At 33.4% G+C, this 13,630-nt stretch overlaps 1 protein-coding gene across 1 annotated transcript in view; it reads left to right on the top strand.

Annotated features, from left to right (window-relative positions):
• Nucleotides 1–8,786: 8,786 nt before the first annotated feature.
• LOC111063686 (acetylcholinesterase) overlaps nucleotides 8,787–13,630 on the top strand; it is a 29,477-nt gene continuing 24,633 nt past the window's right edge. The window contains exon 1 of the mRNA XM_039438650.1: nucleotides 8,787–8,985. Coding sequence (XP_039294584.1) covers nucleotides 8,917–8,985 — 69 coding nt within the window. The 5' untranslated portion in view covers nucleotides 8,787–8,916. The remainder of the gene's footprint in view (nucleotides 8,986–13,630) is intronic.

Here is a 13,630-nt window from a genome sequence, read left to right as displayed (position 1 = left end):
TTCTCTGTCTTTTGAAGAGGATAGCTGATACCAGTACATCTGATATTTATGTATAATTATTGGCAATGTTGTTCTTCTATTTTTCTCCACTACCTTTAGGAACTAACTATAGATATTGACCAAAGTTGGTGGTAAAATTGACCAAGCTATCCTCTTCAGAAGGCAGTGGCAAGGCAGATAATTGGCAACGTTGTTCTCCTACTTTCCTCCACTGCCATTATAACGTGGACCTCACTATAACGTCTCTGTTTTCAAAATTATCAAGGGACTTTATGCCTCCTATTGTGGTCTCAATCCTGCAAATAATATTTCAATATTTCAATGTTATATTTTTAAAGTTGTGTTTCCCAATTTACGAATATCTGTGGGCCAAGATTCTATATTACTCTATAGACCTCACTATAGTACTCATCTATTTCACTATCCATGACCAACTGCTAGTTGATAATTCAATTTTGATCTACTCGTATTTTTGACGACACTACAGTCCAATTTTTGAATAATAGTTATTAATGTGTGTTAAAAATGGATTTAAAAATCGAAAGCGCTCTAAACGTGGGTAATAGTTTTTAATAACTATTATTCAAAATTTAGACTGTAGTGTCATCAAAATCGAACACTATAGTGCAATTTTTCAATTAGTAGTAGAAGTATTTCGATTCGGATACTACCAGATCATCAAAATAGATATATTACATAGAGTTGGTGATAAAATACTGCCCTGAATTGAGCCACTAACAAACTTGATAGCCAGAAAAGGGTACTGTAGCAACTATTAAGTTGTACGTAAGTAGCTATTAACTTAGTAAGAAGTAAGTATACTTAATTATAACTGAGAATAAGTAACTTAAGTTGTGTGTCCCACCTGTCTGGTTGACTTCCTTTTCTGTGAGCATCAAGATTCAACATTCATGATTCAAGATCCAAATGCGTCCCCTTCTGTGTCTTCACAATCCACATTGAGTCACTGCAAAAACAGACACATATAATTAAAGTTTACAATCTTACTGTAGAGCACTCATATTTAAAGAGCAAATAATTGTCCATTAGCAGGTGTAACCCGTGAACCCTGGCAACTGAAAACTTTACAAAATCTACCTACTGAGATCTTGAACGATTTAAAAAAGGCCTATAACCATCCTCAGTGAATAAAGAATCTATAAGCAACATTTCAAGTTAATCAGTTGAGTAGTTGAGACGTGATGATGCGTCGTTTGTGTATTTCCTATCCCAACATGTATAAGCCGATTCCTTCCTTTATTATATTATAGATTTATCATTAGAAGTAGGCTATTTATCAAGTTGATGTTTCAACAAACTAAACTGTTATTATTTGCTAGGTTGGGATAAAACTAGGAAAACATGAGCATTAATGAATAAATGGTTTAAATTATAATACATAACCAACTTTCTGGACTTTCCAAATAAGAGAGGCTATTAGGAGTTTATTTCGAGGGGCCGAACGACGTCACTTATCAACTCCTAAAATCTAGCTACTGCATCCAAGGCTATCTTATCGTTGCCGGCCCCAACCTTCAACCCTCAGGGTGAGCCGGGTATAAAGACTCAAAGACAGCACTCTATATCCAGTGCAGTCGAGTCTCTAGTTCACCTAAAGCTATCCCACTACAAAATGATTCATGTCATCGATTCGACATCATCTGCTGCCAACGTGGACAGCACAAACAAGTGAGGCGAACACAGATATCACCGACCACTAGAAACCTGGTGGTGACTTGTAGCAGTCAGTAGAACGCGCTGACACGCGGTAATAAACCGGTGGAGCCGCCAAGGCAGTAATAAGGGTCCTTATGCCGCAGCCACATGTTGGCCCAATGATGACCACCGCCAGTGTGTCGATGGGTAGTTTGCCAGCGCTGGCCTTCATTGGCCATCGCTCCAATTTTTCTCGAGCGGAGGCCAGCCCCCCACCGTAGGCCAATGAAGGCCAAACCACCCATCCACACTAGTCAACCAATGCCTGTTTTGTCGTTTGTTTTGCTGATTTTTCTGTGTAAATGAGTATCTAATAAATTATCGAATAAAATATTTGTGATATAATGAATAATTTTGATTTATCAAGTGATTGGAAAAACTCTTATAAATTCTGATACAAGCTACATTTTGTCAAGGCGACAAAGTTGAACAGCTGATGTAATAGGACAGAAGAACTGGCTAAATCATTGCCACTCTGGGCGGCACTGGCTAGATTGGCTTTCTTTCAAGATGGCGGATTTTGACGTCACGATTCTAGCCGAGTTTCCATTGTGCATGTATTGTTTGACGCTGGCCTTGATTGGGCACTGGCCACATTGCAGTGTAGATGGCAAGACCAACGCGGGCCAGCGACTGAGGACTAGGCATAACATAGTGATGTTTGCAATTCACTCACCATAGATATTGTTATGCTCGATCAAGCCGCGGCCTTCGCCCAAGATGAAGACGCCACCCTGATGGCCGTTGTAGATCTCGTTGCGGTGGGGTTGCTGTGGGAATGGATGCGGTTGTCGATGAACTGGCCGAGCCCGTACAAGCCACCCGTCTGTCCGTGGTGGATCTCGCAGTGCACCACTGTCACTGTCGGGTTGGCGCCCGAACCCCGCTATCCCATTGTTGTGGATGTCGTTCGCCTCCAACAAACCCTGCAAACAACAAATTACCACATTAACCACACGTCACGTTTATCTATATACTATATATGCAGGACATATATGCAAAAACATCAGGCTTTAGAGACCCTAGATCCCTAGATGGAGGAAGCTCCCTAAAATAAAAAGCCTGACCGGTATCAACTTGAATACACTCTCTAGTAAAGTGCTCATGTAGATCGCTTATTAGATCTAATATATTCAAGATATCTTTGAAAAGTAAGAGCCTGCAGCATTAATGAACAGTGAAGAGTCAAATTGCTGTATATTTTTAAAAAATGGCTTGCAGGGATCCATTCTACCCAGATATTAAATTGCCACATCATAACACTGTGTTATTAAAAATATGCTTAATTTCTGCATGTATATAACTGAGTAAGTCACCATAACAATCATATATTTACAATTGTTATATACAATAAAGTAGCATAGATATGATGTTGAATTAATACTTTTATTTCTGAACACAGCAATCATGAGTTCAACTTGTCTTGATTCGAAAAGTTCTGTAGCACTGTAAAAGCACTATTCGAGTCTTTTAATTTCCTCCTAAACAAAGGTTTGCTCTCTATTTCAGTTGTGATATTCATTTATTCATTTACGGTACAAATGAATATTTGTCACTGAAATGAATACAAAATAGTAGGCTATTCGGATAGTTACCTAAAATGCTAGTGCAGTGCAGACGAAGATCCCGCAAGTTTCTTGAGGTATGATTTCAAAACCGACCGAGTAGAATTTTTCTAGTGTCTTGTCCAAATAATTTGTTCCATTTCATCAATTTTCAGAGCCTGTAATAGAACATAGATAAATTAGATGAAAAAATAAGAAATTCACAGATGAATGAATGGAATCACAGTTCACCAATTATCAGACGCATCATATGAAAATAGAAATGAGATAATGAATAATGCATAATAGAAATTCATAGATCATCACAATGCATACTTGAAAAAATCATGCTTCTTCACCTACAGAAAAGGATCGTTAGAATTATAAACAATGAGAACTACCTGGCACATTGCAAAACTTTATTTTTTGAGACTGGAATACTAACACTCCCGTGTCTTTGAATCAGCTCTGATGGTTGAAAGAAGACCGGATTATTTCCAGCGGAACCAACATATACATGGATACAACACAAGACGACATAATGACACCCATATACTGACAGTGAGAACTGGACTGGCGCAAGAGGGGCCCAGATTTACAACCAGATGCAGCAGGATTTACAACCATCTCCCAGAAGAAGAAATAAAAAATATCAAAAGCATAGGCACCTTCAAGGACCTCCAGAAGAGACACTTACAACAAAAGCCTTACTATAGCCTGCACGAATTCTATGATGACGGTGTGTTCCGCAGGGACGACCACGGCGCTGTCGCGCTACTAGTGGGATATCTACAAGTATCAAGCATTACGCCTCAACTACTGGACTGATTAACTTGACAATTTGCATATAGATTATTAATTATTCACCGTGGATGGTTATATTAATTCTTTTAATATAAAAGAATATTAGCCTATTAGATTATTCTCCAAGATTAAGGTAGGTCAAGTTTTAAGTCTGTTAAATTTTTAATTAGCCCATTGCGGTGCACGGGTTATCTGCTAGTATTGAATTGAATTGGTGGTGGAATACTGCCCTGAATTGAGCCACTGACAAACTTGATAGCCAGAAAAGAGTATTGTAGCAACTATTAAGTTGTAAGTAACTAAGTAAGTATAGGCCTACTTGAGTAAAAGTATACTAATGTTGTGTGACTCACCTGTCTGGTTGACTTGCTTTTCTGTGAGCATCAAGATTCAAGATCCAAAAACATCTAAATGCGTCTTCTTCTGTGTCTTACAATCCATACCAAGCAACTGCAAAAACAGACCCACATTATTATTATTGTGTACAATCTTACTGTAGAGTGGTCAAATAAAAAAACAAAATATTACCAACAGCAGGTAACCCGTGCTTTGCTAGGGACTAACTGAAAACTTCACAAACTCGACCTATTGGAGATACCTCCAATACCTTCTGTTTCATTCATTGTATTCAATACACATAATTACAAAACAACTATTCGAATGGCAAATAAAACAGTGAGCACTTTCAATAACAATTTAAATAATCAATCATAAATTCATTCAAATTATAATATGCATTATCACAAAAGCAGCTGAACGGTGGAGACGTCTCCTGGGGATGATGCGTCATTGAAAAATATCCTATCCCCTACGTGTACAAGCCGATTCTTTCTATTATTACATTATAGATTTATCATTAGGTTTACCGGTACTTACCAAGTTGTCGTTCTAACAAGCTAAACTGTTATTATTTGCTAGGTTGGGATAAAACTAGGAAAATATGCTAAATATAAATAGGCTAACCTCCAAATTCCTGTATCTGTTTACCAAATTAACAGTTTCATTCTTTAATTATTTCCACATATAATTTAAATCAAAATGATCGGAGAGATGAGATAAAAACTGTCCTATTCCTCTTTTAAATTTAGATTCAGACTAAAAATTCCAAAAATTGGTTATCGATGGTTAATATTTTCATAACCTCAATTCATTTTGAGTTGAGTACAATTTTCAGTCAAAAAAAAAATAACCAAAAAATCTGTAGGTCAATTGAAACCAATATTAAAAACTATCTAAATATCATTAAACACTGATATAATAGAGAATTATTCAAATAATATTTATTTATGGATTTCATCCTCTGTAGAGATGATAATATCTGTATCAAATCAAAGATGGACGCCGTTCTGTATCTCTGTATCACCCTGACGTCATTCTGTATCACTTGAACCAAAAATTTAACATTGGAGAGATAGGAAAATCAAAAACCAATACCAGGGTTTCAGAAGAACACAGGAGGTAAAAATGCAACGCGTGCTTGCAACGTAACTGACCTCGATGGAGACGGATTTTGGTAACCAGCTGTACCACTACACACCGCAAAATAATAATGAAAAAATAATTATGTATTAACAATTGATACGTTCAAATAGATTATTTAAATTATTTCTCTGATGTATCAAATTATCCTGTTTATTGGAAGCACTATTAACGCAATTCATAGTTGAAAAAAATAATGAACATCAAACAGCTGATTAGCTTGAACAGCAGGTAGCCAGCCGTACCACTACACAACGCAAAAAAAAAATAGAAAATAATTAAGTATATCTATCATCAAATTAGAATTATGATATTCAAATAATTATTTTAAAAGTTTCAAATATATTTTCTAGTTGATTTATACCATTATTCATTGAAAAGTTGGGAATATATATAAGTACTTTTGATTGAAACATTTGGAAAAAATATCGACATTCAATGGTTCTCAAATGATTTTTTATAGATAAGGAATTTTATAACTATAGATTAATGTCTTTATTACGTTTGAAAGAATTATTCATAAAAAGATTCACTCTTCATTCTATATTATTCAAAAGGTTTTGAAACATCATTATCATGTTGGCTCACCGGCAAATTCAAACTAGGTTATCAACCGGCAAATTCAAAAGCTGTATGCTATCTATGAACAGAACTAAAGTAAACTTTATGCTATACCTACTAACTACGGTATATAATGATTATATTCAAAATCGAATAAAATAGCTCTTCACTCTTGACTTTAGTTAGTAATTAGAACTTGTTACTCAACAGTCAATTTGATATTATACAAAAAAGGTCCTCATGCGTACAAAGCTACTATGAAGCTAACAAAAGTTAGAGATATAAAAACTAGGGAAAATTCTACTAGAGATGCGGTCCTGCTTTTTTTTTGAAGCATTAAATCTCTCAGTTTGATTTTATTAATTGCAGTGACAAAATTTTCAACTACGGTACATATATGATGATGAGAAAAATGTTATATTCTACAACAACGTTTGCTACAAAATAAGGCTCTGATGAACCGTTCAATAGTTATGGTTAAATTACTGGAACATCATCCCATTATCTCACATAGCCCATAGGCCATCATGAAAATGAAACAGATCATATTCTCAAAGGAAAAGCTATCAGGAAAGCGAGTTAGTTGTACAGCCCACAACTGCAACTTCTTCTGAAATACTCGAAGAAACAAATCTATAGAGTCCTCAGTCACCGCTATAGTAGCATAACAGCTAATACAGAAAAATCTAATAATTTAATCAGTTATTAGACAAATTTCGTGCAACTAGATCTTATTTTGAGCAGAATTTACAGCTACGGTATTATATTTTTGATTATTGAAAATTTTCTTGTAACATTTACTACTGATCTTCAGTTTACTTGGACTGATTTTTTGAAATCCTCATAGGCCTAGTTGTCTTCTGGATTTTATATTTAAACTTCCATTACTCTGCTGTTTGTCTATTTATTCCACACAGTTGAAGCTCACTTTGTGTGCAAAATTTTAAGGTCTGTATAAACTGGGAATTTGAATGTTGTAAATTAATTAATTTGGTGTCTTTTAGGCCTATCATAAAGTTATTGTTAGTGATGTGATTTTGATCAATCGAAGCTCAGTTTGTGAATAATATATGACAAAGTATGACGGAACTAATGAGCTTGGAACATTTTTTCTTATCAAATTGCATAAATCAATAATGCCAATGCAATATTGAACTTGACCTTGTTAATGATAAGATGCCAATGCAAATGTTCCCATAATTTTTTATGCATTTTTGCTAACGCATATTCTATTTTCAAGCACTACTGTACTTATTTGCTCTCATGTAATATTAGGTAGTGTATGTTAGATTTTTCAGTATTTTCCTAGTTTTATTACAATCAATCAACAATTTCTGTTTTGAATACTTAAGAGTAAACAAATTTACAAAAGTATACGATCAAAATATAAGTTTCTAATGAAAATATAAATGTGGTACCAAAAATGTAAACTATACCTATAGACGATTGTTTTTGTAAATTTGAGTTTAGCAGAAAAAGTAAGCCATTTGGAGCTCACCTAAACTATTAGCATTTAGCATTCATATCTAAATCTGAATGCCCACATATCACTGACAGTGAATGTGACGAGCATAGTAAAAAATATTTCCGTGAGTTATAATTGAAATAAATAAATGCACTTGAAATGTTTGCACTCAGCACGGTCGAGTGAGTGTGAATAGTTCCATCAGAACTTATGGGAATAAGTAAACAAGAATACAAATTTTATTATTATTTTATTAATTTTAAAGGGTACTATAATTATATTCTATAAATACAAGAAAGTAGCCCTGAATTCATACATTTTTAAAGGACTCTTGGTCCTCTCTACCACACAAACCTATTAGGTAGAAGTAATAATTAATTTGAGGAATTATAAATATTAAACAAGTCTTCTATTGATGGCTTCATTCAGTGTCCAGGACTCTGCACGCCAGTATCTGGAGAATATCGTTGAAATGAGAATGATTCAACAGTCATTCTTATTTTCTTCTTAGCTTTATCAATTTACTATTAATTTTATTTTTTATTCCATTATCATCAAAATGAATTATTCTTGTGCATCATTGTGACTTCAGTTATTAATTGTACTCTTCAATAAATTAATGATACATTGTATAGCACAATAAATTTCTTCCATTTTCATATTCCTTCTAAAAATTGAAAACATTGTATTGTGTAAAGGAGGCAAAATGGTTTTCTATCTGTTACAATAATTATTGATGAAAATGTTATTATTAAACTGGAAACACTATAGTGTAATCCACGTTATAATGGCAGAATTGAACAGCGTTGCCGATCCTCTGCCTTGCTATTGCCTTCTATAGAAGATAGCTGAAACCGGTGTAGGCCTATATGTGATGTGTTATTAACTGTTCATTCTTGTAGATGATAATCAATTATTATCTATATCTTTTTTTTCAATTATAAAAAAATGAATTTCATAATTCAGATAAAATATTTTCAATTATTATTCAATATTATATTTCTACATTGTTAAAGAATATCTGAAACGTTTGGGAGGTGGAAAGGATAGCACTATCTGCTTTGTCGAATGATAGACAATGATAGCAACAACAATGTTACTGTGGACCTCGCTATAAAAGATGCGCGCGCAGATGAATCATAGTAAGCATACAAATGTTTATAAATATTGCTGGTCCATATGAATCGCGCAATCATTAGCCCACAAGCACTTGCAATAAGTGACCGGCCTTATCGCGTTTTTTAGAGTGAAACAAACTTCGGAGTTCTCAGCTGTTATCGCGCCTCAAAATAATAATGCTATTCTTTTGTTAATTGTGTTATTTTTGTAGTCAGATTGTTAGCCAAAATGCAGTGCTCCAGTTTTTTTGTGGCAATTTTTTTCGTCATTTTAATCGGTCACATAGATGAACAAGAGGTGAGTGTCGAATTTATTGGTGAATTAATTCATTGACAAGTTTAAAACGTTTTTTGTGGTGAGAATGCATATGTGTTTGATGCTGATAGCCTACATTTTTATTGTATTTTACCGAACATGATTCTTGTTGGTTTTGAGTGGGTTGTTTCAATGATTTTTCTCATCCAGAAGATAAATAAAATACACTACAGAGGCCCACGTTATAATAATGGCAGTGGAGAAAGATAGGAAAACAACGTTGCCGATCCTCTGTCTTGTCAATGCCTTCTATGGAGGGTAACTGATACCGGTTTATCGATGTAATATCAACTTTTCATTCTCGTTTGGATAATCAATTATATTCTTTCAAGCAAGAAATTATATTTTTCAATGATTTCATACGGTAATGAATTTTCATAATCAAGATTAAATATTTTGTTATTAATTATATTTATACATTTGTTAAAAAGCGATCTGGCAACAGAACAAAGCGAGAAAGAGATAGCGCTATCCGCTTTGTTGAATGATAAACAAGGATAGCAATATAAAATTGCCAATCAAACACTGCCAGTATATCGTGGACCTCACTGTAGGCTACCGTATGTCAGAACAATAAGATTTCAAATACAAATGCAATCACTATTAGCAATAAAAATATTCAAATGTTATGAAAACATGCAATTCAACAGCCAGCTCTAGCATCAACATTTTTTTTTCAAAAATTACGCAAATAACAATAAAATATATTACAAAATAATCAACTCAAGTTGCTTTAAATCCTCTACTTTCTTAGTTTGTATCATTTGTTTAATTCATTATTCATGCTGATTTTCTTGATTTGAAATGCTTTTAAGACACACACTTATTCTTTATAAATTTGATTGTGTTCCAATAGAATTTACTCAAATTGAACAAGCCACAAATGATTGGCATTATTGAATGGGACTGCGTCTATATTGAGGTCCACGTTATAATGACAAGTGCTTGATTACCGTACCAATGGTATTGCTATCCTTGTCTATCATTCAACAAAGCGGATACCGCTATCTCTTTCTCGTTTTGCTCTGTTGCCAGATCAGTTTTCAACAATGTAGAATAATAATTAATTAACAAAATATTTCATCTTGATTATAAACATTTATTATGAAATTATTGAGAAATATGATTTCTTGCTTAATAAAATATAATATTGATTATTTTAAACGAGAATGAACAGAGTCAATCTTACATCAATAAACGTACGTTGTTCTCCTATATTCCTCCACTGCCATTATAAAGTGGATCTCACTTAACAAGAATCTACTTCCGTAAGGAACTCCCAACCAATTGAAGCCATACGAATATCCTATTATATTAAGCGAGCAATTTCTGTAAATCTGTGAATATTTTAATATTTGGTAATATGTGCTTTCAATATAATATTGTAGTTCTGATTTTTCAATATATTGTTTGGATACATCAGAGAAGTCCAGAACCAATTTTTGCATGCAAAATTTCCTTGTGCTAGTTGCAGAATGGCCCGAACACCTCATATTTTCGGTTAATTTTCTAGTTTTCAGCTTATTTCTGCCAAATCCAGTCGTCGGATAGTTGAATTTGCTCTCGCCTTTTTTCATATTGAAAAATTCTAAATAAAATGAAATCACTTTTAGCTCTCAACATCCAATGTGTTATCCTATTATATTAAGCGAGCAATTTCTGTATATATTTATCTGGTTATTTTTATATCTGGCTATTATTATATATGGATATTTATATCCAACGGATTTCGATAACGGCTCTAACGATTTTCACGAAATTTGGAACATAGTAGGTTTATCATATAAAGATTCGATTGCACTAGGTCTCATCCCTGGGAAAACTCGCTGAACGATATTAAAAGGATAATTCATCCTTCGTAAAACAGCTGAGACTTTCGTCGTCTGTGGATAGTAAAAAAGTGAGTGACAGAGTGCGTCTGTGGAAAATCAAAATATCTCATCCACGAAATTCATAAGCTGTAAAATATAAACACGATAAAGAATTGTGTTCTGTTTATCAATAAATAGAAATAACGAGCGAAGCTCGGTGCCCCGATATTTATTATAACTTGAGAAGTGCATATTATGTCTCGTTTGTTATAATGTGGTTCATTTTGTGATTGAACCATCAGCTGATTCAATTCAATTAAAGCTTTTATTGTTCAAAAAGTCCTAATTGTTCATTTTAGAGTAGCATTTCTCAAGAATGACTGACAATCTATTTCAACAATGAAAAATGAGATTTTCATTCACTTTCATCAGAAAAAATGGATTTTGGATGCAGATTATTGGCTTTAGAGGTCAAATGAAGCCATGATAAAGATGTTGTGAAAATAACACTTATCACAACATAGTAGGCCTGGCATCATAGTCAATTTAAATTCCGCAGCGAATGTTCTATTCAGATTTTTGCTATCAGAAACATGTCATCTGCTTGTTGAGTATGGTCAGGAATTTCGTTATTGAAGCTGATGTTAATGGATGAAAAAACGTTTTTCAATCAAAGAAATTAACTCTTGAATTCATTCAGTTTTATTTCTCTCACATGAAAGGGTAGCTTGTTGAATATATTCAAATAAATTAATTTTAAACTTATCAGAACTCTCCTAAGTCAGGGTAAATCAATGTGTTTCCATCTTTTGTATTGAAATTGTGAATATTCCCCCTACCTATAAACAGGTTCATATTTTTTATTTTATTTTTCATGACGAAACACTATATAATTACTTTGTTGTAATTTTGACACTGTGTCACTTATTAGTAAAAATTTGAAAACGCACTTACTTTTTGGCGAATTGAGGTATGCATTTCATATGCAAGCTCCTCCTGAGTGAAATGCGCATACTCCAATTTGCCCAAAAAGTAAGTGTTTCACAAATATTTACCAAGTAACGCAAAACTACAACAAACTTATTATATTTCATCTTTACATTTACAGCTTGCATGAAAACAAACAAGCTATAAACAGTTGTTATTTTTTTATTGATAAACAATGGCTTGCGGTGTTCGAGTAGTCAGAATTGGAAAAAGTTATCAATGTTTTTTTTTTAAAGCAGCAGGTTTTTTTAGTACTATGGACACAGACCCATAGAGGTAGACTACAGCAGCGTATGAGCTATATTGTATAACACAAACAGTAATGAAAAAACTTTTTTTGAATAAGAAAATAGAATATAACACAGGTAGAAAAAAGACAATGTTATAAAAATCATTTTGAATGCCCCAAAATTAGTCCTTTATTGGGAAATAAAAACCCCTTATATAGAAAATTGGGCCGAGAACTGAGAAGGCGACTTATAACCAGATGAATATTTCGATTTCTAGACTTAAGTTTTCAAATAAGATTCAATAATTTTATTGTATTTCTTAAATTGCCTTTGTAGTGTAGTGTTTTCTATATAAAATCTATATCTTTCAATTTTTCCCTCGGTTTGAAAATAAGATTTTGAAACCTCTTTTATAGTGTCACTCTGATGCATGTGGTCCTTTAAATGACGTTGTAACCAACGTTTAACTGTACTAGAGAATCAATGAGGCTTGACAAACAACAAATTTTTCACAGCAAAGAGAACTTGTAACAACTTGACTGAAAAATCAACACACTGGGAACACTTCTCAAATAAATTATTCTGTAATTTTCAATGAAAAATCAATACACAATTTCGATAAGAATTTACACTAAATAATAGAATTAACTATAGAGCACAATTTGGTGGCACACGTGTGTAAATACGTTACAATATAGGCCTACTGTTTCAATCACTATTATTGGGTTCAATGACATTGGTTGCAAATTTATCAATTTTATGGAAATTTTCAGCATAGATATAAGCCAGATCTGATGTGTACATTCCAACCATATTGAGTTTAGTCTTGACATGGATATCAAACCAAGCGTAAATAATGTGAAGGATGAGATTTGTATTATTACTAGGCATAGAAGTTCAATACCTACTGATGTTGCAATATTTCTATTCCATTTATCTCTTCTATCAGATCCCATGACGTCTGATAGTGTAATTGAAATATAAATTCATGTTTTCGATTGTTTTCTATTCTCACATGTTTTCCCATAGTCTTCTCCCAATCAATAGCCATTTATTTCTGCCCACTATACTACAGTGAGGTGCACGTTATAATAATTATTGTGTACAATTGAATCAATAAAAGAATAATGACAGTATTTGATTGACATTGGTGTTACTATCCTTGTCTATTATCAGTCTGGAAAGCAGATAGCGCTATCGCCTTTTAAAGTTGTCAGATCGTTTTTAAAAATGTGGAAATGTACAAAAAATTAATCTCAATCATGAAAATTCATCAATCGATCTATAAAAATCTTCTAGACGAATAAAATGTATAATTGATTATTTCAAACAAGAATAACTAGGCTAGTATTACATCTTCAGATATAACTTACTGGTATCCTCTATAGAAAGTAGTGGCAAGGCGAATAAATGGCATCGCTGTTCTTCTATCTTTCTCCACTGCCATTATAACGTGGACCTCACTATATATTCATCCACCTCTGAGTCTTCACTCTGTCTCTATCTTCATCACTCCAGATCTACTTCATATTCTTTGCGATTCCCTTATTTTGTTTCAATCATATCACCGTATAGATATGACCGTCATATTACCTTTTT

This window comes from Nilaparvata lugens, chromosome 12, assembly GCF_014356525.2.
Source record: "Nilaparvata lugens isolate BPH chromosome 12, ASM1435652v1, whole genome shotgun sequence".
NCBI lineage: Eukaryota > Metazoa > Arthropoda > Insecta > Hemiptera > Delphacidae > Nilaparvata > Nilaparvata lugens.
Note: the sequence above shows the minus strand (reverse complement) of the source record. Positions and strands in the feature narration are given on the sequence as shown.